The 26,507-nt window shown below is 41.4% G+C and overlaps 1 protein-coding gene across 1 annotated transcript in view; it reads right to left on the bottom strand.

Moving 5' to 3' along the window:
- SPAG17 (sperm associated antigen 17) overlaps positions 1-26,507 on the bottom strand; it is a 317,179-nt gene that overhangs the window by 59,443 nt on the left and 231,229 nt on the right. Inside the window, exons 29-32 of the mRNA XM_055132151.1 lie at positions 14,170-14,387; positions 13,299-13,443; positions 12,003-12,050; positions 9,941-10,059 (exon numbers count right to left, since the gene is read on the bottom strand). Of these exons, the coding sequence (XP_054988126.1) occupies positions 9,941-10,059; positions 12,003-12,050; positions 13,299-13,443; positions 14,170-14,387 (530 nt within the window). The remainder of the gene's footprint in view (positions 1-9,940; positions 10,060-12,002; positions 12,051-13,298; positions 13,444-14,169; positions 14,388-26,507) is intronic.

The following is a 26,507-nucleotide window of genomic DNA, read 5'->3' on the forward strand; positions in this document are numbered from 1 at the left end:
CCAAGCCATGGAGTCAACCTCCTGGTACTTATTACTACTATTCTTGGGTGTTAGACTCCTAGTCTATTATTCTATACTCCACAGATGAGTGCAGTCCTTCTATGTCTGTCCCTCTCTTTCTGACTCATTTCACTTAGCACGATACTCTCCATGTCTATCCATTTATAAGCAAATTTCATGACTTCATTTCTCCTAACAGCTGCATAGTATTCCATTGTGTAGATGTACCAAAGTTTCTTTAACCAGTCATCTGTTTTAGGGCACTCGGGTTGTTTCCAGATTTTGGCTATTGTGAACAGTTGCAATGAACATATAAGTACAGATGTCATTTCTACTGTGCTTTTTTGCACTTTCGGGACATAGTCCCAGAAGTGGTATTGCGGGGTCATATGGAAGCTCAGTTTCTAGCTTTTGAAAGACTGTCCATATTGTTTTCCAGAAAGGCTGGACCAGTTGGCATTCCCACCAACAGTGAAAGAGCATCCCTTTTCCCTCACATTCACGCCAGCACTGGTTGCTTTTGTTCTTTTGAATGTGTGCCAGTCTCTGTGGTGTGAGATGATATCTCATTGTTGTTTTGATTTGCACCTCCCTGATGACTAGCGATGTGGAGCATTTTTTCATGTTCCTTTTGGTCATTTGTATTTTTTTGAGGAAACTTCTGTTCATTTCTTCTCCCCAATTTTTGATGGGGTTGGAGGGTTTTTTCTTGTATAATTCTACTAGTGTCTTGTATATCCTGGACATCCTGGATATTGTATATCTTGTATATCCCTTATCAGATGGGTATTGGGTAAATATTCTTTCCCATTCTGTGGGCTCCTTCTGTATTTTGGTCACTGTTTCTTTTGAAGTGCAGAAGCTTCTTAATTTGATGTAGTCCTATTTGTTTATATTTACTTCCACTTGCATGGTCAGTGCTGTTTCATCCTTAAAGATGCTTTTAGCTTCAATATCATGGAGGGTTCTGCCTAAATTTTTCTCTATGTACCTTATGGATTCATGTCTGATATTGAGGTCTTTAACCCACTTTGATCTGACTTTTGTGCCTGGCATTAGACAGAGTTCATTTTGTTTTGTAAGTAGTTTTTCCAGCACCACTTGTTGAAGAGACTTTTCTGGTTCCACTTCACATTTCTTGCTCCTTTGTCAAAGATTAAGTGGCCATATATTTGGGGATCTGTGACAGGATATTCAAAGCTGTTCTATTGGTCTACAAGTCTATTTCTAGCTGAATACCATGCTGTTTTAATTACTACTGCTCTGTAGTAGAGTTTGAAGTTGGGGTAGGTGATGCCACCCAAACAACAATGAGATACCATCTCACACCACAGAGACTGGCACACATTCAAAAGAATAAAAACAATCAGTGCTAGTGTGGGTGTGGGGGAAAAGGGATGCTCTTTCACTGTTGGTGGGAATGCTGACTAGTCCAGCCTTTTTGGAAAACAATATGGATAGTCCTTCAAAATCTAGAAATTGAAGAACTTTCAATATAACCCTACAATACCACTTCTGGGAATATACCCTGAGGGTGCAGAAAAGCAGAGTAGAAATGACATCTGTACCTATATGTTCATTGCAGCACTGTTCACAATAGCCAAAATATGAAAACAACCTGAGTGCCCTAGAACAGATGACTGGTTAAAGAGATTTAGTACATCAACACAATGGAATACTATGCAAATGTGAGGAGAGATGAAGTCATGAAATTTTCTTATAAATGGATAGACATGGAGGGTATCATGTTAAGTGAAATGAGTCAGAAAAAGAGGGACAGACATAGAAGGACTGCACTCATTTGTGAAGTATAGAATAACATCACATGAGGCTGCCACCCAAGGACAGTAAATACAAGGGCCAGGAGGATTGCCCCATAGCTGGAAGCCTGCTTCATGAGCAGAGGGGAGAAGGCAGCTGTAATAGAGAAGGGATCATAAGAAAATTATGGCTGGAGAAATCAGTTGAGATGGGAGATGTGTGCCGAAAACAGATAATGGACCAAACATGGTGACCTCTCAGTGTCTGTTGCAAGCCATGATGCCCAAAAGTAGAGAGGGATTATGGGGAATACTGTCTGCCATGAAGACAGGGGGAGGGTGGGAAAGGGGGGGTACACTGGGGATATTGGTGGTGGGGAATGCTCACTGGTGGAGAGATGGGTGTTTGATCATTGTGTGATTGTAATCCAAACATGAAAGCTTGTAACTATCTCATGGTGATTCAATAAAATTTTTTTAAAAAAGAAAGAAAAAGAAAAATGTCATGGGTATCCTGATAGGGATTGCATTACATTTGTATAGTGCTTTGGGCAGTATTGCCATTTTGATAATGTTAATCCTCCCTATCCATGAGCAGGGGATGTGTCTCTATTTCCTAGTGTCCTCTTTTATTTTTTGAAGTAGTATTTTGTAATTTTCCTTGTATAGGTCCTTAACATCTTTGGTTAAGCTGATTCCAAGGTACTTGATTTTCTGAGGTACAATTGTGAATGGGATTTTTTTAATGTCTTTCTCTTTTCTCGTTATTTGTATGTAAGAAAGTTATGGATTTTGGGGTGTTGATCTTGTAGCCTGCCATTTTACTTTATCGACCAATTGTTTCTAGGAGCTTTTCTGTAGAGTCTTTAGGGTTTTCTAAATATAGTATCATATCGTCTGCAAATAGTGATAGCTTGACCTCTTCCTGTCCTATTTGTATGCCCTTGTATCTTTTTCTTGCCTAACAGCTATGGCCAGTACTTCCATATTGAATAGGAGTGGTGAAGCGGGCAACCTTGTCTTGTGCCTGATCTTAGAAGGAAGGCTTTTAGTTTTTTTCTCCTTTGAGAATGATGTTTGCCGTGGGCTTGTGGTAGATGGCTTTGATTATATTGAGGAAAGTTCCTTCGATGCCCATTTTGCTGAGAGTTTTCATTATAAATGGGTGCTGGATCTTGTCAAATGCTTTCTCTGCATTTTCTTTTTATATAATGCTATTTCTTTTATTGATATGATGAATTATGTTGATTGACTTGCGAATGTTAAACCATCCTTGCATCCCTGGGATTAATTCTACTTGGTCATGGTGTATGATCTTTTTGATGAGTTGTTGGATTCTGTTTGCTAGTATTTTGTTGAGGATCTTTGTGGCTGTATTCATCAGGGATATAGGCTTGTAATTCTATTTCTTTGTGGAATCTCTGTCTGCATTTGGTATCAGGGTGATATTTGCTTCATAGAAACTGTTTGGAAGTATTTCTGATACTTCAATTTCCTGGAAATGCTTAAAAAGAATTGGGAGTAAGTCCTCTTTAAAGTTTTGGAAGAATTCACTAGTGAATCCATCTGGGCCAGGACTTTCGTGCCTTGGTAGACTTTTTATTTTTATTTTTTTTAGCTTTTTTTTTTAAAAATTAGTGAATCACCATGAGGTACAATTAGGTACAGTTACAAACTTAGAAACTTCCATGCTTATATTTCAGTCATATAATGGTCAAGTATTGATCCCTCTATCAGTGCTCATTTTCCACCTCCAATGGTCCCAGCATCCCTCCCGGTATCCTTACCCTGTTCCCCTTCCCCCCACTCGCCTCTGTGGCAGGGCATTCCTTTTTGCTCGGGGAGACTTTCTATTACCATTACAATTTCCTTGATGGTGATAGGTCTGTTCAGGCATTCCAGGATTTCTTGGTTCATCCCTGGAAGGCTATAGAAATCCGGGAATTTATCCATTTCCTCGAATTTTCTTGCTTTGCGGCATAAAGCTTCTCAAAGTAATCCCTGAGGATCTTTTGAATTTCTGTAGTTTCTGTTATGATGTCCCCCTTTTCATTTCTGATTCATCTTATTAGGGTTTTCTCTCTCCCTTTCTTTGTAAGTCTTGCTAGAGGTTATTTATCTTGTTTATTTTCTCCAAGAACCAGCTCTTGGTTTCATTGATTTGTTGGATTAATTTTTGGGTTTTCATGTCATTAATTTCTGCTCTAAGTTTCAATATTTCCTTCCTCCTGTTCGGATTGGGCTTCTTTTGTTGGTCATTCTCAAGCTCTTAAGCTGTGACGTTAAGTTATTTATGTGGAATTGCTCTTCCTTCCTGAGGAATGCTTGTAGAGCTATAAATGTTCTTCTTAACACAGCTTTTGCCATGTCCCATAAGTTTTGGTAACTTGTGTCGTCATTTTCATTCATTTCCAGGAATCTTTTGATTTCCTCTCTAAATCACTCATTGTTCAATAGTGGACTGTTTAATTTACAGGTATTTGATTTGATTTTCTCTGAGCATGATTTACTTCTATTTTCAGTGCATCATGGTCTGAGAATATCGGTGATACAATCTCTATCTTCTTAATTTTATGGAGGTATGTTTTGTGGCTCAGCATGGGGTCTATCTTGGAGAATGTCCCATGCACACTTGAGAAGAATGTGTATTCAGTTTTCTGAGGATGAAGTATCCTGTATATATCTACTAAGCCCCTTTCTTCCATTTCTTCCCTCAGATAAAGTATGTCCCTGCTCGAGTCTGGTTGATCTATCGAGAGGTGATAAAGTGGTGTTGAAATCTCCCACTAGTATTGTGCTGCTATTGAATCTCCCACTAGTATTGTGATGCTATTGATATCTTTCTTCAAATCTATGAGTAGTTATTTTAAGTAGTTTTCTGGTCCCTCCTTAGGTGCATATACATCTAGCAGTGTAATTTTTCCCTGCTGTACAGGTCCCTTGATCAATAAGAAATGACCTCCACTCTCTCTTGTGACCTTCTTCAGTCTGAAATCAATGTGGTCTAATACCAGAATGGCCAACCCAGCTTTTACATGGGAGTTGTTTGCCTGTAGGATTGTTTTCCAGCCTTTGACTTTGAGTCTGTGTTAGCTCTGACTGTTGAGATGTGTTTCTTGCAGGCCATAGAACATTGGGTTCAATTTTCTGATACATTCTGCCACTCTGTCTTTTTAATTGGTTTAGCCCATTGACATTGAGAGAGATAATTGTTCCATCTTTCTGCTGAAATTTGGTGTATTTGAGGGGCTTGTCTTGTCTTAAAGTAGTCCTTTTAGTGGTTCTTGTAAGCATGGTTTTGAGTCTATGAAGTTCCTGAGCTGTTGTTTGTCTGTGAAACTGTGTGTTGTTCCTTCTGTTATGAATGAAAGTCTAGCTGGATAATGTATTTTTGGTGAGGCATTTATTTGTTGAGTTTTTTATTTCACTGTATCCCACCACAGTCTTCGGGTCCTGAGGGTTTCATCAGATTAAGTTGGCTGTCAATCTTAAAGATGCTCCTATATGCAATTTCTTTCTTTGATCTTGCCGATTTCAGAATTTTGTCTCATCTAAAGTTTTTGTCATTTTGATCAGGATGTGTCCTGGGGTATTTTTATTTAGATTTCTTCTAGCTGGTACCCTTCGGGCCTCATGAATGTGGTCATATGTGCTCTTCAGCTCTGGGAATGTTCTAGCAATGATGTCTTTGACAGTTTCTTCTTTGATCAGGGTTTTCTTCCTGTCTCTCTGGGACTCCAATTTTTTTTCCCCCATTATTTAAGGTCCTTCCTTCCTTCCTTCCTTCCTTCCTTCCTTCCTTCCTTCCTCCTTCCTTCCTTCCTTCCTTCCTTCCTTCCTTCCTTCCTTCCTTCCTTCCTTCCTTCCTTCCTCCTTCCTTCCTTCCTTCCTTCCTTCCTTCCTTCTTCCTTCCTTCCTTCCTTCCTTCCTCCCTCCCTCCCTCCCTCCCTCCTCCCTCCCTCCCTCCCTCCCTCCCTCCCTCCCTCCCTCCCTCCCTTCCCTCCCTCCCTCCCTCCCTCCCTCCCTCCCTCCCCTCCCTCCCTCCCTCCCTCCCTCCTTCCTTCCTTCCTTTCCTTCCTTCTTCCTTCCTTCCTTCCTTCCTTCCTTCTCTCTCCTTCTCTCCTTCTCTCCTTCTTTCTTTCTTTCTTTCTTTCTTTCTTTCTTTCTTTCTTTCTTTTCTTCTTTCTTTCTTTCTTTCTCTTTCTTTCTTTCTTTCTTTTCTTTCTTTCTTTCTTTCTTCTTCTTTCCTTCTTCCTTCCTTCCTTCCTTCCTTCCTTCCTTCCTTCCTTCCTTCCTTCCTTCCTTCCTTCCTCCTTTCTTTCTTTCTTTCTTTCTTTCTTTCTTTCTTTCTTTCTTTCTTTCTTTCTTTCTTTCTTTCTTTCTTTCTTTCCTTTCTTTCTTTCTTTCTTTCTTTCTTTTCTTTCTCCCCTTTCTCACCTTTCTGTCTTTCTCCCTTTCTCTCTTTCTTCCTTTCTGTCTTTCTTTTCTTTCTCCCTTTCTCTTTCTTTCTTCCTTCCTTTCTTTCTTTCTTTCTTTCTTTCTTTCTTTCTTTCTTTCTTTCTTTCTTTCTTTCTTTTCTTTCTTTCTTTCTTTTCTTTCTCCCTTTTCTCTCTTCTCTCTTTCTTCCTTCTCTCTCTCTCTTTCTTTCTTTCTTTCTTTCTTTCTTTCTTTCTTTCTTTTCTTTCTTTCTTTCTTTCTTTCTTTCTTTCTTTCTTCTTTCTTTCTCCCTCCCTCCCTCCCTCCCTCCCTCCCTCCCTCCCTCCCTCCCTCTCTCTCTCTCTCTCTCTCTCTCTCTTTCTTTCTTTCTTTCTTTCTTTTCTTTCTTTCTTTCTTTCTTTCTTTCTTTCTTTCTTTCTTTCTTTCTTTCTTTTCTTTCTTTCTCTTTCATCACCATGAGGTATAGTTACAGGCTTACAAACTTTTGTGCTTGCATTTAAGTCATACAATGATAGAGTACCCATCCCTCCACCAGTGCCATTTTCCACCACCAGTGCCCATTTTTCACCATGGTCCCAGCATCCCTCCCACCCACTCCCATCCTGACTCCACCACCCCACCCGCCTCTGTGGCAGGGGCATTCCCTTTTGCTCCCTCTCTCTTTTGGGGTGTTGTAGTTTGCAATGGAGGTATTGAGCGACCATCATATTTGGTCTATGGTCTACTTTTGGCACTCATCTTTCAACCCTAATGGGTCCTCCCAACATCCTTTACTTGGTGTTCACTTCTCTATCTGAGATGCCTTTTTCCTCCAGCATGTGAGGGCAGTTTCCGAGACGTGGAGCAGAACTCCTGGTCCTTATCTCTACTACTCTTGGATGTTAGTCTCCCACTCTGTTACTTTATATTCCAGAGATGAGTGCAATCTTTCTATGTCTGTCCCTCTCTTTCTGACTCATTTCACTTAACATGATACTTTCCATGTTGATCCACATATATGCAAATCTCATGACTTCATCTTTCTTAACAGCTACATAGTATTCCATAGTGTAGATGTACCAAAGTTTCTTTAACAGTCATCTCATTTGTTCTTAGGCACTCGGGTTTTTTTTTCTCCAGATTTTGGCTATTGTAAACAGTGCAGCAATGAACATACAAGTGCAGATACCATTTTTGACTATACTTTTTTTTACCTCTCCGGGATATATTCCCAGTAGTGGTATTGCTGGGTCAAGTGGGAGCACAATTTCTAATTTTTTGAAAATCGACCATACTGTTTTCCAAAAGGGCTGAACCAGTCGGCATTCCACCAGCAGTGAAGGAGAGTCCCTTTATCCCTACATCCATACCAACACTGCTTGCTTTTGTTCTTTTGGATGTGGGCCAGTCTCTGTGTTGTGAGATGATTTCTCGTTGTTTTGATTCGCATCTCCCTGATGATTTATGATGTAGAGCATTTTCTCCTGCGCCATATAGCCATTCAGATTTTTTCTTTGAGAAAGTTTCTTCATTTCATCACCCCATTTTTTGATGGGGTTGGCAGTTTTCTTCTTGTGGAGAAAAGAAACCAGTGCCTTGTATATCTGTGATATCAACCCCATATCGGATGGATATTGGTGAATATCCTTTCCCATTCTGTAGATTGTCTTTGTATTTTGGTTACTGTTTCTTTTGAGGTGCAGAAGATTCTTAGGTTAAGATAGTCCCACTTGTTTATCTCTGTTTTCACTTGCTTGGCCAGTGGCATGTCATCTTTGAAGATACCATTAACTTCAACATCGTGGAGGGTTTTCCAGTAATTCTTATGTTATTCCTCTTGGCTTCATTCGGACTTCTCTTGACATCTGTTTGCAGATTGTGAAAAGAAAATATTTTCCCTTTTCTGCTCTTTTCTGGAGAGCCTCTGCATTTCATCTTTGAGCTCACTGATTTTGTCCTCAGTAGCTGTTACTCTGCTGCTGAGGCCTTCCACTATGTTTTTCAATTCGCCTACCAGGTTTTTCAGATCTGACATTTCCGTTTGTAATTTTGTTTGCACTTTCAGCATTTCTACTTTCAAATCCTCTTGCATTTTATTGGTGGTGCATTCCATTGCTTCTTTTAGCTCCCTATGCATCCTCAGTATCTCCCTTCTAAATTCCTTGTCAGAGAGGTTGTCTAGTGCTTTATTACTGTTGGGGTCTTCTGGGCTAGTCTCTTAACTAACTAAGCTTGGTGGGCTTTTGCATTGCTTTACCATTGTGACCTGTGTGGTTTAGCCCTTCACACTCACTGTTACTATTGTGTTTTTGGTGCAGTATTCATTGAGGTGGGGTTAATAATTTATTGGCCTAATGTGTTTCTGGTGGTTAAGCTGCCCTAGTGAAAGTTCATCTTAGGAGGATAACTTATAGCTCTTATGGGGTATTGAGGGGAAGAATAACTCGCTGACACTAATGTGGCTGCAGCTCCGGGACAGAGCCTTCGATACCAGGCCTGGATGGGAGGCGGAAATTTGTTCCCCAGAACGTTGCTGCTATGGAAGCACATTCCCGTCCCCCACAGTTCTAGGTTAGAAACCGGCTGGGCAAGGGTCTACTACGTCCTGAGGCTCTGGAAACGAGCCCTGGATATTGGGTGGATACTTCAACAAGGATCCATGGAGAGCAGGCATGGATCAGTACACAAGAAAAGATGACAGGGCCCAATCAAGCCTTGGTCTCAATATTGAGAGACTCTGAGACCTTGCACACACCCAACCTGGGTTCGATCACCGGCACCATATATTGTCCACTGCATCATCCAGAAATGACCCCTCCACTCATGGCACAGCTGCCCAAAGAGTGTCCCTGCTAGGAGTTGCCTTGCTCTAGTTCTTCACGGTAGCCCACAGTGATTCTATTACAGGAGAAGCGAGGTTTTAGGCCTGGATCATCTCACCATTTCTCATAGCACGCATCAGAAAACACAAAGCCCTTCCAATGACCAGTAAGAACAGATACAATCAGTTGTCCACTTGTATTAAACCCTCCAGCTTGGTGAATGACCCCTCCTCCATCCATGACCCATTACTGCCACAGAGAAAAACAATTATTATGGCCATTTCCTTTCCCATGCCTTGGTGTGTCCTCTTGCTGACAAGACGCAACAGTGGCCATCTTAGATTTCACCTCTCTTTTTAGACATTTTTGTACATTTAAAATACATTCTCATGGTCCCCTGTGTCGTGCTGGTGAGCAAGCTTGCCAATGGCAATGAGTAGAGGACCAGCTGCAGGTATTTGGAAACAGATTTTAAAATGAAAGATTCCTGAAAAGTAGATGTTAGTGAGCTTATGTAGGGAACAGAGCTTCACTTTGGCTGGGCAAACTGTGCTCCTGGGACCCTTAAAGAAGGACTTTATGATCCCTCCCATGCCATGGAGAGTGGATTAAGGGAGGGAGGGAGATCTGAAGAGAGAACGAGCACAGAGGTGTTGGGAAGGGGGAAGCCACACGAGTGCCACTAACACAGTGTGATCCACAAAAAAGACCCTCAAGTACATACATTTTGGTTTATAACCTTGATCCAAGAGTACCAGGGCACTGTAAAGCAATCAGAACAATGTTTTCATGAAACAAATAGTAAAAAGAAGATAAAAAGGGACTAAGAAATGTGTTTTGAGATCTAGTGAGATCAGAGTGACTAGGGTCCAGGTGGCAGGAAAGCTTGCTGCCCCAGCCCTCCCTGGTACCTTGGCACTCCTTATCTCTCCCCCGACCTACCTGGTATGTTCCCTGAGGTTTTGCAATCACAGATGTCCCATCTCCAAAAGTGGCACAGCAGCTGCTATCCTCACAGTTGGTGATGATAGTGGCATAATGTTCATTTTCTATCTTCATGCGATAGTTTGTGAACTTCCTACTGCAAGAAAATGCAAGTGAGTAGATCTACTAGGACATACGCGTTGGGAGAGATGCCTCAGAATGCTGAGTTTGTCATTGTCTGCTGAAATAGAACCAAACCCCATGCAGATTTAGAGTGGACTACTCTCCTGCCATCTCTGAATAATTTTTCCAGACTAGATCCTCTTACTTCATTAGTACATTACATTGTCCTCATTACTTATTAGTTTGAGAAGCATTCAGAAAATTACAAAATACAATTTAAGTACTCTGACCTTCACCTATTAAAATTTACACTGGGCAATCTTTTACTACATGTGCATCAATATTTTAAAGATGAATAGAAGTATTAGATAATATTTAAGTTTATTTTCATTTCTCACAATACATTTTTATGCTTTTATATATAGAGGTACTGAAAACAACATGCAGCATTTTGTGCACTTTAAATTTGTATAGGCTATAGGTCCTGCACTGTATCATTTACTCCCTCTTTTGTAACCCTCAGCCACTTCGATATATACACTGTGTGGAGTGTATATTTGTGCATCTCAATTTTTAAGAACGCAATGTACAATTTCTTTATAAAAATATACCACACTTAATTTTTCTAACCTAAATATAATGCATGTTTATGTCTTTCAATGTGGTAATCTAGAGTGAATAGAACACCTGCATCTATACTCTTGTGCAAAGGTGTAAGAACCTCCCTCATCTATCTCTAACTACCCTTCATTAATGCATCATATATTATGAGATTCTCAACTTTAGTATAAATTTGATTTGGGGGGGCGTGGAGAGCCACACCCAGTGATGCAGAGGGCTTACTCCTGGCTCTGCACTCAGCCATCAGTGGGGACCATAAGGGATAAGAAACAAACCTGCATTGACCACATGCAAAGCAAGCTCCCTACCTTACCCACTGTACTGTGGCACTGGCCCCATTAATTTAGAAGAAATTTAAAATGCACCCTCTCAACTGAATCTTTTAATTTTCATTTTAATGACTGAAATAGGAAAGTTCCTTCTTTCCCACTCACTTGTTAACTGTATTATACTTAATTTGATAATGAATCATTTAACACATCCAAAAAACTGCCAGTAAAATGTGGTGGTTGGGGTGGGGAGTGAGGGAATGCTTTTTCTTTAAAAACCTTGTTTAACGGAGAGTGATAAAAGAGATTCCAGCCAATTACCAATGACAGCTTGCATTTGTCTCACATCATCTTTCTCACAACAAGTTAAAGGACTCATAATTAAAGGACCTTGTCCATAACTCATCTGATAAAGGGTTAATATCCAAAATATTGGTAATAATTTACAAAAATTAAAAAACCAAACAAATCCCATAAAAATGGAGGAAATAGAAGAATAGAAATGTCCCAGAAAAAGACATGCAAACTTCCAAAGGCATATGGAAAAATGTTTTGCATCACCAATCATCTACAGCACATCAAGACAACAATGAGCTGTCACTTCACACCACAGAGGCTGGCCCACATCAGAAAAAACACAACCAACCAGTGCTGATGTGGATGTGGAGAAAGGGACCCTCATTCACTGCTGGTGGGAATGTCAACTAACCTTTTGGGAAAACAATATGGGCACTTCTCAAAAAAACAGAAATTGAGCTTCCACGTAATCTAATAATTCTACTTCTTTGTATCTACACTCAGGGCCCAAAAAACATCTTTACGAAAAAATGTTTGCACTCCGGTGTTCATTGCAGCACTATTCTCATTAGCTGAACTCTTAAGACAACCCAGTGTCCAGGAATAGATGAGGGGAGGTAACTGTGGATCATATATATAGTCAATAAAATACAACTTGGCTATTTTTTTTCTTTTTTGAGTCACACCCGGCGATGCTCAGGTGTTACTTCTGGCTCTGAACTCAGGAATTACTCCTGGTGGTGCTCGGGGGATCATACAGAATGCTGGAAATCGAACTTGGGCCGGCCGTGTGCAAGGCAAAGGCCCTACCCGCTGTGCTATGGCTCCAGGCCCCAACTTGGCTGTTAAGAAAAGGTGCAATGATGCAATTTGCTGCTACATGGATAGATTTGGAGAGTTTCCTGCTGAGTCAAGAGGGAGAGGAACAGGCACAGAACACTCTTTTTCCTATTTATGATATAAAGAAACATACTAGAGGAATTACAAATGCCTACCGGCAACAGAAACTGACAATTGGTTTGCAGTAGGATATGGACCACAGAGAAGGGAAGGGGTTGGAAAGAAAATTGGGGACACTGGTGGGGAGAAGTTGATACTGGTGAAGGAATTGGTGATGGATCACTGCCACATCTGAAAGTCAATCATGAATAACCTTATAAATCATGGTTCCTTAATATACATAAATAAAACTGAAAGCAACAGAAACCAACCAAACATTAAACAATAGAAAAGAATTTAATAGCCCAATGAGGTGATGACCTTATGTAAATTAGATTCCTTAAAGATCAAAGACAATAGTTCAAATGTCCGGAACCACTGAAACTTGACTATTAACTTTTAGTTGCTGCCAATCCACACAATATGTTTGGGGAAAATGGAAAAGGTAGTATTACCTTTTTTTTTCTTTTTGTTTTCTTTTGGGTGCTCAGGGGATCATATGGGATGCTGGGAATCGAACCTGGGTCAGCATGTGCAAGGCAAATGCCCTATCCACTGTGCTATCGCTCCAGTCCCCAGTATGACCATTTTCAACAGCGGAAACGGAAAAGGGCACAACAGGGAACCTGGAGGTTGTCTCAGTGTTCCAGGAAAACACAAGACTACAAACTTAATTTCCAGAAACCACAGCAAGTTCCCAGACAATCTTGATAGCCCTAGTGTGTGAGATCCCTTGTGACAGTTTAAAATTTAAAAAAGCTTCAGGGCTGAGAGACAATATAGGAGTTAAGGCATGTTCCTTGCATGCAACTGCCCCTGGCTCAATTCCCAGAACCACTTATAGATCCCTTAGTATCGCCAGGAGTGATCCTTGAACACACTAGGAGTAAACCCTGAGCACCAACGTGTGTGGTAAAATTTCCACATCTTCAGTCCCCTCAAAAGACTATGAACCCTTTACCCAAGGCCCTGCTTTGAACTACCCAAGTATCATTGAACTATTCATGTATGAATAAACTCTTTAAAAAGTAATTTTTATGCATGTATATTTAAATATCAGTGAGGTTCTTGCTTATCTTATTCTAAAGATATAAAGTATCATCAACTATTTAGACAATAAAATGTACTTGTTTCTTGGCCATCTAAGGAAACAATCTGCTCTTCATAAACTTGATAAAAGGTTGTAATTCTGGTGCCATCAGCATGATCCACTATGCGAGTACCATCTTTTTTTTCAACAATGATCACTTTATCTTCTCGAGTTGTCATAACCTGAAACAGACAAAGCCAAGGAATAACCCGTTAGCCAGGTGGTTAATCCCACGTCTACTTAAAGTGCACTTATTTGTTTTGTTTTGCTTTTTTGGGTCACAACCAGAGATGATCGGGGGTTACTGTTGGCTCTACACTCAGAAATTACTCATGGTGGTGTTTGGGGAACCATATGGGATGCTGGGGATTGAATCCGGGTCGTCCTTACCTGCTATACTATTGCTCCTGCCCAGAAGTGCTCTTATTTGTAAGTCCAACTGAACACTATCAAATTCATTTTATGCATAAGAAAAGGCTTTGTTGCATTTTATTGATCAAAACCTTACTCTAATAGGGGGAGACAGGCAATAATGTCTCCTTTTTATAGATCAGAAAATAGTCTTTGTGAAAGTTCAGCCCTCAGTAAGTGCCAGAGTGAATGTTGGAGTATGGCTGACTGACCTCATAACTGATGTGCTTTTCATTTTTGTTACATAATCATGAGTGAAAACCTCACATCCATCCATCCATCCATCCATCCATCCATCCATCCATCCATCCATCCATCCATCCATCCATCCAATCATCCATCCACTCATCCATCTATCCAATCATACATCATTCACCCATCCTCCCACCCCCCTTCCTCTGACCCTCCACCTATTCATCTACTACTCAACAATCTCCCATGTGCTATTTAAAACGAATGATTTACAACATATTGCTCTACACAATAGTTTGTCATACCATTCCATTGGTAGGGTCGGTGGCCTGAAAGGATAAGTATGGGGTCAAATCTGACAATCTTTCTAATCCTTTGGTGGCAATCCGATTTCCTCCAGGTGTGGTTGTATACCAGGTGCCTACATGAAGCTCCAGAGGTGCTATTGTTTGATATATTTCTGGCGGATGTTCCTGAATGTCACTCTTATGTAACAATAGTGACTGGTTTTTATGACTTTTTCCTGTGAGAGCTCAAATAAAATCAAGCAAAACATATAACTGCAACATAAATTGTACAAATTATTCATTAAATTTTGACACAGAGCAAGCTACTTCAGAAATCATGTGCAGAAATTCTAAGTAATGTTCATCAACTGTATTACTTGTTTTATTTGGTTTGATTTTGTTGCTACACCTCAGCAGTGCTTGGGAGATACTCCCATCTCAATGCCTGGGGGTCACTCACAGCAATACTCAATGGAGAATATGGTGCCCAGGGATCAAACCTGGGGCTCCCATATGCAAAGTATGCATTTTGTTCTTTTATGCTATATCACCACAGCACCAATTACATTATTCTGAAGGAAGAGAAACACCAGGTAATGTACATATTATTGTTGGCACTGGAAACTCTTGAATATACAGCTCACTTGTCTATTGCAAATGTCTATTCTGGTTAATTTTGTACACTTCAAAATCTTGTATATTATATTAAATTCCATATTTGGAGTTCTGTCATCTCTCTCGATTAATTAATACCTTTTCTCCTATATGCCAACCAAATCTTCAGACTCCTCTTTTTTAACGTCTATGACTCTAGACTTTTTATTAGATGTTTAGTTATTTATTCTCCTGATTTTTTGACATCTGTAGAGAAGAAGCATCTTTCTTCAGTTCTAGATCTGGATAACTTTATCAAACAGCCATATCCTGATCTCTCGTAGGAGGAGAGGATTTATACAGTTTAATTATTACATTTGACATTAGGACTCCGTGCCAGGCTGTTTTCACTCAGGGCACGGGTGGGGGGGGGCGGGTAAGAACCTTCCCCACCCCAAGGGGCCCAGCTCTGGCAGCTCTGGCAGCCGAACTCTACTACCTAACTGTTGCCATGCTCTAGGCCGCTTTCCAGATGCCCTGGCCGAGCCTCACGCATGAATAAAGTCCCATGGTACCCAGATAATGCTGAACCTTGTGATCTTGAACTCTGGACTCAACAGGCCCGGAAGCAGAGATCCTCTGCCTGCTATTCCCCAATCTCCAGTGACCCAGTGATCACACCCATAAGTTACATCTTGCCACACCCTGCCGGCACCAGATAATCTCCTCATTGGCCACCCTCCAGATTTCAATGGCTGCTCCTCCCAGATGGAAGTAAAAAATGAGGCCCTCATAGCCATGCCACTGGACACCATGCCAGGCTGTTTTCACTTGGGGTGTCCCAGGGGGGGGCAGGTGAGAACCCTCCCTGCCCGAAGGGACCCGGCCCTGGCAGCCGACCCCAACTACCCAACCGCTGCCATGCTTTCTGGGACACATTATAAGACACTTCCTACCCATTTTCCATAATTACCACACAATATTTGATGGAGTTCAGACAGTAGGCAACAAATCATATAGACTAATATATTTATATATATATATATACAAATTTGCATATCATCATCATCATCCCTTTGATCGTTGAATTTCTCGAGTGGTCTCAGTAATGTCTCCATTAGTTCTAGCCCTGAGATTTTAAAAGGCTCTCTATACTCATCCTTCCCAATGATGCTGCATTGGAGGTCTTTCAGGGTCAGGGGAATGAGACCCAGGTATATTTTTAATGTATATTTGTATATATATTATATGTTTTATATATAATATATTTGTATATATATAGACACTTAAATCATTTGTCATCCCATTGATCTTTGATTTGCTTGAGCGGGCGCCAGTAACGTCTCCATTTGTCCCTTTTGCATGCTAGTGTAGTCCAATAATATCTGTTCACTCCAGAAACACGAAGAACCTCAAACTGTTCGTTCAGGATTTTGATGAAGAAGTCTGACCATCTCATAGGTGGGCAGCCACGCGGTCTTTTGACATCGCGTGGAATCCAGTCAGTAACAGCTCTCGTCCAGCAGTCCTCTCTGAATCACATTACATGTCCGGCGCATCTGATTTTTGACACCTTGGCAAATGAGACAGCGTCCCTGATTCTTGATCATAAATGGAGGTCAGAACTCTGGATTCCTTCTCTCACTTGAGTGAGACGTGATACTCCTAGCATAGCTCTTTCGATTCTTCTTTGGGATACCCGAATAGCGTTCTCATGCTGTTTGCATTGGGCCCAGGTCTCTGAGGCATATGTTAGTGCAGGAAGAACGGTGGAATTGAAAAGATGTGCCCGGAGGCGGTGGTCCTTCATCCTCTTAACCACTTCTTTGATGCTCTTGAAGGCGTTCTACGCTGCTCTCTTCCTCCTGCGCAGTTCTGGTGCCAAGTTGTTTCTCATGTTCAGTTCTCGACCCAGGTACAGATAACTGCTGCATTCGGAGGTGTTTGTTCCATTGTGAGCAAATGGTACATCAGGAACTAGTTGGTTTTTAATGAACATTGTTTTGGTGAGATTCCTCTGCAGTCTGACCTTTCCACACTCATGGTTGAAGTCGGCCAGCATTTGTACCGCTTGGCTATTGTTTGGTGATATTATAACGATGTCATCAGGGAAGTGGAGGTGGTGTAGTTGCTGGCTGTCTATCTTCACTCCCATTCCTTCCCATTCCAGTCATCGCATGACATTCTCAAGGGTGGCACTGAAGATAAATACCTCATCAGCCAACCTCCACTACCTCCACTACCCAGCCACTGCCACGCTCCAGACCACTTTCTGGACACACTTAATACCCATTTTCCATAATTTCTGCACTCATATTTGATGGGGTTCAAATATGGCGTGAACCATGAGAACACCTGTAGGGGCAATTGGAGGCCGCCCTAAAAGCCTCCATCCCTCTCGGAGAGCCCAGCAAGCTACCGAGAGTACCCCACCCACATGGCAGAGCCTGGCAAGTTACTTGTGGCATATTTGATATGCCATAAACAGTAACAACAATGGGCCCCATTTGCCTGACAACAAAAGAGCCCCCAATACAGCAGCGTTAAGAAGGATGAGCAAAGAGAGGCTAATAAAATCTCAGGGATGAACTAGACTGCCAAAACAAAGGACTAAACTGACTGCACTTTCAACGCACATACGCTGGCATTGGAAGCATCCATTGAGGACCATGATGCAAGCACAGAAAATCAAGTATTTACAATATCATTGGTCTGACTGAAATGAGAAAGCATGGATCATGTCACGCCATTTTTGACACTGGAGAAGAACCTTTACTCAGAAAATGAGAAAACAGAGGCATTGGTGACATCAGTGTCCTTGTCAACACGAACTTGGCCATGAGCATTGATTCATTCAAATGCCTAACAACCCGAATCGGACAATTATGCTTGAATAGATGTGGCTCACTGCTGGCAGTTCCTATCTTCATTGTCTATGCACCACCATCCAACTACGATGAAAAAGAAATTGAGAAGTTCGACATGGAGCTGGAGAAGTTCTATAAAGAAGACCACACCTTCTACAAGATCATTGTCGGTGATTTTAATGCCAAGATAGGACTGAGAAAGTTACCCTAAGAACTCCACTTTGAGACCCATGGCCTAGAATGGAATGAACAGGGTGAAAGACTGAGTTCATCATGTCGACCAAGACCATCCATGGTAACCCATAGTTTCAGAAGGCTGAATCTAAACGTTGGACATGGGAGTCTCCTGGTGGACAGTTCCACAACAACATCGACCACATCATATTCAATCGAAGGTTTTGCCTGACCTTCACTGTTGTCCCAAAATTCCAAACAGGATCAAACCACCATCTCCTTCATGCAAAATTCTACTTCACAGAGTGGGAGGAAAGCACTGCAAAGTTTAAGTTTAAGAAGACAACTCCCAGAATAAACACCAAGTGGGAGCTCTTTGGCCCTATTGCGGCAACATAGGAAGATGCCGTCATGACTGATTCAACATCAACGAGGAATACAATCAACTGGTTCAGCACACCATGACTGCACAAGGAATGGCGAGAGTGGGAAAGCCACAAACAGACACCTGTCTTTGGAAACTCTCAAGCTCATTTGCCAACGTGGTTTGACACAAGACTCAGGCAATCACAAGATAACGTCCAAACTCACAAAGTTGTGCAGAGAAGTGATAAAAGAAGACCTCAAAGAGAGAAGAGCAGCAGGGTTGGCCGATGTGGCAGAAGCCGGGAAAAGTATTCACAACGCTCGCCTATCCTTCACCAACTACAAGACCAAAATGACTGCCCTCCGACATCCAGATGGATCTATCCACATGTTCCATGAGGGCAATGGAGAAGATTATTCACAACTTCTACTCGGATCTCTTTGACAGCCACATCCACCTGCATGCATACCAAATTCTGCAGGATGGATATGTCATTCCCAACGTCCTCCCTCCGAAATCTGGCACACCATTTCTAAAGACTCATACAGCACCCGGTCCAGACAAGGTCAGACCCAAACACCTGAAGAATCTGCTGCCAGTACTCGTCAATACACTGGTTCGGCTCTTCACACACTACCTGTCTGTATGCAAGGTTCTGTCACAGTGGAAAACCAGCAGGACCATTCTGTTGTACAAGAAGGGAGACATCCATGACATCAGCAACTATCGCCCAATCTGCTTGTTTTCCATTGTCTACAAGTTGTTCACTTGAGTCATCCTGACCTGAATAGGATTGGCAGAATACTAGACGAAGGACAACCATGCGAGCAAGCTGGGTTTCAAAAAGAATTCAGCACAATCAACCATATCCACACAGTGACCAAACTCATTGAAGTTTCACGAAAGTTCAAGATGCCGCTCCATCTAACGTTCATCAATTTAAAGAAGGCCTTTGATTCTGTTGAGACTGAAGAGGTCATCGAAGTCCTAGCCAAACAGGGTGTTCAAATTCAGTACATCAAGATCCTCCACAAGCTGTATTACGGATTCACCACCAGGTTCTTACCATTCTACAAGGAAGTGATCATTGATGTAAAGAGAGGGGTTTCGCAGGCTGATAACATTTTCCCAAAACTCTTCAGTGCCACGCTCAGGAATGTCATGTGACTACTGGAATGGGAAGGAATGGGAGTGAAGTTCAATTCCTCCGCCCCTGTTGGAGAGCCTGGCAAGCTACCAAGAGTATCTTGCCCACACAGCAGAGCCGCTCCCCATGGCATATTCTATATGCCAAAAACAGTAACAACAAGTCTCACAATGGAGACGTTACTGGTACCTGCTTGAGCAAATCGATGAGCAACAAGGATCACACACACACACACACACACACACACACACACACACACACCTCTCGATGAGCTACTGAGAGTATCCCGCCCACATGGGCAGAGCCTGGCAAGCTACCTGTGGCGTACTCAATATGCCAAAAACAGTAAAGATAGGTCTAATTCTCCTGACCCTGAAAGAGCCTCCAATCATTGGGAAAGATGAGTGAAGAGAAGCTGCTAAAATCTCAAGGCTAGGAGAAATAGAGACGTTTTTGGTGCCTGCTCGAGTAAATCGACAAACAATGGGATGACAGTAACAGTGATACAGTGAATTATTACATTGATAATCACCTGATACATACCCCTTCACCAGCCCATCCCACCACCATCCATATGAAACAGAAAGCAGAACTGAAGATGAGATATGAAGATAGTTTCTTATGGAACTCTGATAAATATCTCAATTCCTCTAGCAGAGTAGATTTGTTCCATTTGTATGAATAACAAAACAATTTCATATGAGGTTTCCCAGAGTTATCAAACCTCAACAATGAAGCAAACTCAGACTCAGAAACAAATTATAAGCAATGACTTTATATTGTGAACAAGTTGTTCACTTCATAAAGATTCTTCAGAGTTAGAATGTATAATCCAGGTACTGACTTTGGTTTAAGATTCAGACTTAGCTAAAGGTCATGGAGAGCCTTAGTAAATAGATCAAGTTTTCCCTAAGATTTCATTTGGAGCTGTTTATGTATTCAACTTATTAAATGACAGACAGACCTATAGAAATAATTAAGAATAGAAGATCTGAGAGTTCAGGAGAAGTAATAAAAGGCAGCTAAAAACCTTTAAGGTATATTTAATTAAAATTCTAGAAAGAGAGAAAGAAATAAATCAGGGACAAATCTTAAAGATATAAATATAGAAAATTTTCCAGAATCAAAGAGAAAGACTAATCTACTGATTCAACAAGTTCAATGTTTAATAACTTATTCTTTGTATAAAGAAAAATAAAACCACATCTAATTAGTATTGAAATTAAAACAAAAGAAACTATTTAAATGCAAATAGATTATGTTCAAAGCAACAACAGCAATTAAACAATCAACACTCAGGAATTACTCCTGGTGGTGCTTGAAGGACCATATGGGATGCCGGGGATCAAACCCAGATTAGCTGAGTGCAAGCAGATGCCCTACCCGCTGTACTATTGCTCCGGCCCCAGGATGGTCATTTTGATAATGCTAATTCTTCCAAGGACATCAATATTTTCCCATTTCCTACTGCCTTCTTCTATTTCTTTCAATAGTGAGTTATAGTTCTCAACATGAAAGTCTAAAAGTTGTTCACAACTTCTGTTAAATTGGATCCTAGGCATAAAATATTTTTGGATGCTATTCTAAATGGAATAATGTTTATTTTCTTCTTTTATAGATCTTTATTTAAATATAGAAATGTGACCAGATTTTGTGTATTAATTTTGTAGCCCACTACTTTTCTGCATTGGTTTATTGTTTCTAAGATTTTTCGTGGAATCTTTTGGGTCTTCCCCGTGTATTATCATGTTATCTGCAAAAAGTGATGGTCTAGTCTCTTATTTTCCAAACTAGATCTCTTCGATTTATTTTTCTTATCTGACTGGGGTGTCGAGGAGTCCCAAGTATAGGATGTTTACATAGGGTTCTATATATATGCCTATTAACTCCAGCTCTTCTGATTCCTTACTAGGATTGCTGTTTCTTTATTGCTGTTCTCTCTGGGTGATCTCTAGTGTTGAAAGTGGGATATTAAAATCTCCCACGAGGATATAGTGTTGCAATCAACTTGAAGTCTATTAGCAGTTACTTTATAAACTTTGCTGATCCTTTAGTTGGTGCATATATTTTGATGAGTAAATTCTCTTGGTCTATTGGTCCTTTAACCAGTATGTAATGTAACCAGTATCCCCACCTCTTATTACTTAAATTGGATGCTATTTAGTCTGATTGTCCTTGCTTTTGTGTTGGTCTGTTAGCCTATATTACCACTTTTCATTCTTCCACACTGAGCCTGTGTTTATCGTGATAGTTTAGATGTATCTTTTAGAAACAAGAAGGCAAAACTTTGATTTCTAATCTCTACAGCTATTCTGTGGCATTGATAGAAAAGTTCAGTCTATTGACAGATATTACTGATGTGACAGAGCTTGTTACCATTTTTCTATGAGGATTTAAGGTATATCCAGTACTTATGCAGAACTGGTTTGGATGCAATATATGTCTTTAACTGCTTTTTTTTTTGTCTGTCATTGACTTTTATTCTTCCTTCAAATATGAGTGGTAGCCTTACAATGTTGTAAGGTAAAGCCTTAAAACCAAGAAAGGATCCTTGGTTGAGTTTCTTTTAACTCCTTACATTGTATGTAGTATTCCATTCCCTTCTTGCTCGCTGACTTTGAGAAGTTTGACTTGAGTTTGTGTTGTTTCCATTTTGTTTGAACCTTTGCGTCTCCCTCGCAAAATTTCTCTCTCACTGGTTTTGGACATTTTGGTACATGTGCCTTGCTGTTGTTCCGTTTATTTTGTTTGGCACCCTCTGGGTGGCCTGGACCCGTGCACAAATCTCTCCTATTAGGGAAGTTGTCAGCTACTATCTTTTCCACTAAGTTTCCCCCTCTTTCTCTTTTTATTTCCTTTTGGAATTCCTATAATTTGGTGGCTGTTCTTCTTGCTGTTGTCCATTAAATACTGTTTTCTTTTTATATAAGTGGTGTTCTGTTTCTTGTCCTAGAAGCCACATTTGATTTCCAGCCACTTCTGTGCTGCTGCCAAGTTCTGTGACTGTATTCTTTAGCTCCATCAATTCTGTTTCAATGAATTATTTCATTTTTCCATCAAGTTTTCTTTGATTATATTGTCTTTCTTTCCATGACTTCCTCAGTTCAGAGAACACTGAAAAGACTGTTGCTCTTAGGCTATCTTAGGCTATTCTGACATACCTAAGGACTTACTTGAACTCCCCTTAGTATGTGTTTGTACAGTTGAATTCTTTCCTTTGGGTTGGTCAATTTGTTTGAAATTCCTGTTGCTTTTGGTGCTTGGTGGCTATATGGAGCTAGACTGACCTGGTGCTCTTAGTCACAGCATCAAGCAAGTGTTTAGATGACTATACTGATTTCTAGCAGTCACCATTGCCTTGTGAAAATTTTTTGGATGGATCGATGATGGCAGAGCTAGGACTCAAGTGTTAACTGGATGGGGATAGGAACCGCCAGAGTCAGCACACAGCAAGAACTTGTAGGCTCCTGGGGTCGAAGGCGGCTGTGGGGGATAAGGTATAGGGAGCTCAGGAAGCACAGAAAGCGAAGTGGATAAGGAGGCAATGAAGAACCATCTGCGTAGGGAGCGGATTCAGTTACCAGACCTTGAGCAGGAGTAGGAGCATGAAGGGCAGGCGGCAATGTGAGGATAGGGTGGGGCAGTGCAGTGAGTGGAGGCACAGCATGGGTGGAAGTCACAGAGGGGATGCCTCCCCATTACGGATTTAGATTTTAAGAGAAGTGATTACTCTCACTTCAAGTGCTTTTGTATCAACAAGAGAGGGAGCCCTTGAGCTGGGAAATTTTGAAAGCTACTGGGATACTTTTCAAGAAAGAAAGAGAAAGAGAGAAAAAGAGAGAGGGAAAGAGGAGGGAGGGAAAGAGGGAGGAAGAAAGGAAGGGAGGGAGGAAGGAAGGAAAGAAGGAATGAACGAGGGAGGGAGGGAGGGAGGGAGGGAGGGAAGGAGGGAAAGAGGGATGGAGAAAAGAAAGGAGGGAAGGAAGGAAAATGAAGAAGAAAGGAAGAATGAAGAAGGAAGAATGAAGGAAGAATGAAGAAGGAAGGGAGGAAAGAAGGAAGGAAGAAAGGAGAGGAAGAAAGAAAAGAAAAAGGAGAGAAGGAGGGAGGGAAGGAGGGAGGGAAGGAAGGAAGGAAGGAAGGAAGGAAGGAAGGAAGGAAGGAAGGAAGAAGGAAGGAAAGAAGGAAGGAAGACATGAGGGAGGGAAGGAGGGAGAGAAGGATGGAAGGAAGGATAGAAGGAAGGAAGGAAGGAAGGACGAAAGGAAAGAAGGAAGGAAGGAAAGAAGGAAGAAAGGAAGGAGGGAGGGAAGGAGGGAGGGAGGGAAGGAAGGAAGGAGGGAAGGAAGGAAGGAAGGAGGGAGGGAAGGAGGGAGGGAAGGAAGAATGGAAGGAGGAAGGGAAAGAGGAAGGAAGGAATGAGGGAGGGAAGGAGGGATGGAAGGAAGGAAGGAAAGAAGGAAGGATGGAAGAAAGGGAGGGAGGGAGGAAGGAAGGATGGAGGGAGGGAAGGAAGGAAGGAGAGAAGGAAGAAGGGAGGGAAGAAAGGAGGGAAGGAGGGAGGTAAGGAGGGATGGAAGGAAGGAAGGAAGGAAGGAAGGGAGGAAGGAAGGAAAAAAGGAAGGAAGGAAAAAAGGAAGAAAGGAAGGAGGGAGGGAAGGAGGGAGGGAAGGAAGGAGGGAAGGAAGGAAGGAGGGAGGGAAGGAAGGATGGAAGGAGGAAGGGAAAGAGGAAGGAAGGAATGATGGAGGGAAGGAGGGATGGACGGAAGGAAGGACAGAAGGAAGGACGGAAGAAAGGGAGGGAGGGAGGAAGGAAGGAAGGAGGGAGGGAAGGAAGGAAGAAAGAAAAGAAGGATGGAAGGAAGGAAGGGAAGAGGGAAGGAGGGAGCGAAGGAAGGAAGGATAGAAGGAAGGAAGGAGGGAGGGAAGGAAGGAAGGAGAGAAGGAAGAAGGGAGGGAAGGAAGGAGGGAAGGAGGGAGGGAAGGAGGGATGGAAGGAAGGAAGGAAGGAAAGAAGGAAGGAAGGACGGAGGGAGGGAAGGAAGGAAGGAGAGAAGGAAGAAGGGAGGGAGGGAAGGAAGGAAGGAGAGAAGGAAGAAGGGAGGGAAGGAAGGAGGTAAGGAGGGATGGAAGGAAGGAAGGAAGGATGGAGGGAGGGAAGGAGGGAGAGATGGAGGGAGAGAAGGAAGGAAGAAAGGAAGGAAGGAAGGAAGGAAGGAAGGAAGGAAGGAAGGAAGGAAGGAAGGAAGGAAGGAAGGAAGGAGGGAAGGAGGGAGGGAAAGAGGAAGGGAGGAAGGAATGAGGGATAGAAGGAGGGAGGGAGGGAAGGAAGGAAGGAAGGAAGGAAGGAAGGAAGGAAGGAAGGAAGGAAGGAAGGAAGGAAGGAAGGAAGGAAGGAAGGAAAGAAGAAATGAAGATCACCATATCCTAATTTTATCATCTGTAAATTATGATTGCTTAAACATGCATCTCACAAGGTTCTGAGAATTTTATGATTTAATATTTAAAATCCTTTAATAATTTTAAATAGCTCATAACTGTGATTGGTACACAGAAACACATATCTTACATAAAGTTATTTCCTAAACTAATATGAACATGACAAATATGCCATAGAAAATCAGGACAAGGTGTAAATTGAAAATTCACAAGAAAATACATATCTTTAACTTTTAATCCCATTACAAATCAGAGATATAAATTAACATAATAATAAATGCACTTTCTTTTTGATTAATTTGACAGAGGGAATCACTAAAAAAAGGGCAGCAGGATCAAACAGCACCGTGGCCAGAAATGTGCTCAGCACATATGCGAACACCAGAGACTCGAACTCATGACAATACGCCTGCAAGATCATGAGGCTGGCATGTTAAGATACTACACTATTTCTCAAGCTCAGTTTTCCTGTTTTAGAGCTACTCAAAACTTTAATATTTTGGTAAAATACACATCTATAAAATTTACACTCTATTTTAAAAGTATAGTTTGATAGTATTAAAAACATTCACTACCTCCATCTGTGAAACACTTGTAAAGTGTAAATGAAATTCAATACCTCCCCCCTCTGATTCCCCATAAGCCCTCTAGCACTGCATCCCATTGCTCATCAATTTGTTCGAGCGGGCACCAGTGAGACTTGCTGTTACTGTTTTTGGCATATCGAATACTCCACGGGGAGTTGCCAGGCTCTGCCGTGTGGGCAGGATACTCTCGGTAACTTGCTGGGCTCTATGAGAGGAACTGAGGAATCGAACCCAGGTCAGCTGCGTGCAAGGCGTTTGCCCTACCCACTGTGCTATCGCTCCAGCCTGCCAACCAAAAATTTATCTCTGATTTTATTTCATTTTATGTTTAAATTTAAAAAATACATATATTTTTGGGTTTGGGGGCCATATCTGATGATGCTCAGAGGTTACTCCGGGCTCTGTGCTCAGGGATCACTCCTGCTGGTGTTTAGGGAACTATATGTGGTGCCAGGGATCAAACCCAAGTCGGCCGCATGCAAGGCGAGTGCCTTGCCTGCTGCACTGTCTCTCCAATCCTGTCTCTGAACTGTACTATTCTAAATAGCTCAAAAGTGGCTTTTATATGACTAGTTTATTTCACTTAGCATAATGTACACAAGGTTTGTTTCTATTTTATCGTATGTGAAAAAGTTTCTTCTGAGCTGGATATTTCAGGGGGTAAGTTGCTTGCCTTGCATCTGGCCAACCCTGGGTTCAATTCCTGGTATTGTACATGGTTCCCCAAGCACTACCAGGAGTCATTCCTGAGCAGAGTCAGGAGTAAGCCCTGAGCACCACTGGGTGTTACCCAAAATCCCAAAACCAAAACAAACTGAAAAGCTTTCCTTTTAAAAGTTGAATAGTGAGAGTGAAACAGCAAAACTTGCCTTTTTCAGCATCATTAATGCTATTTTATTTTTAATTCAATCCTAAAACAATTATTAGAAATTCTTGATAATTTTCCAAATAGAGTTTTTATTGTAAATGAAATGAATGAATGCTATTACTATCTGCTATCATTTTGTGTAACTAAATGGAAATGCTATAAGTGAATGGGAGATTAAATGGCGAGATATTAAAAAAAAAGTTGAATAGTGTTCCATTGTATTGATGTTCCAAATTGTGCTTATTTATTTATAAGATTGTGTTTGCGCTTGTCTACTTAAAGACAAACAACGGTGACCAGAACTGGCAAGA

The sequence above is a fragment of the Sorex araneus genome, chromosome 3, assembly GCF_027595985.1.
Source record: "Sorex araneus isolate mSorAra2 chromosome 3, mSorAra2.pri, whole genome shotgun sequence".
NCBI lineage: Eukaryota > Metazoa > Chordata > Mammalia > Eulipotyphla > Soricidae > Sorex > Sorex araneus.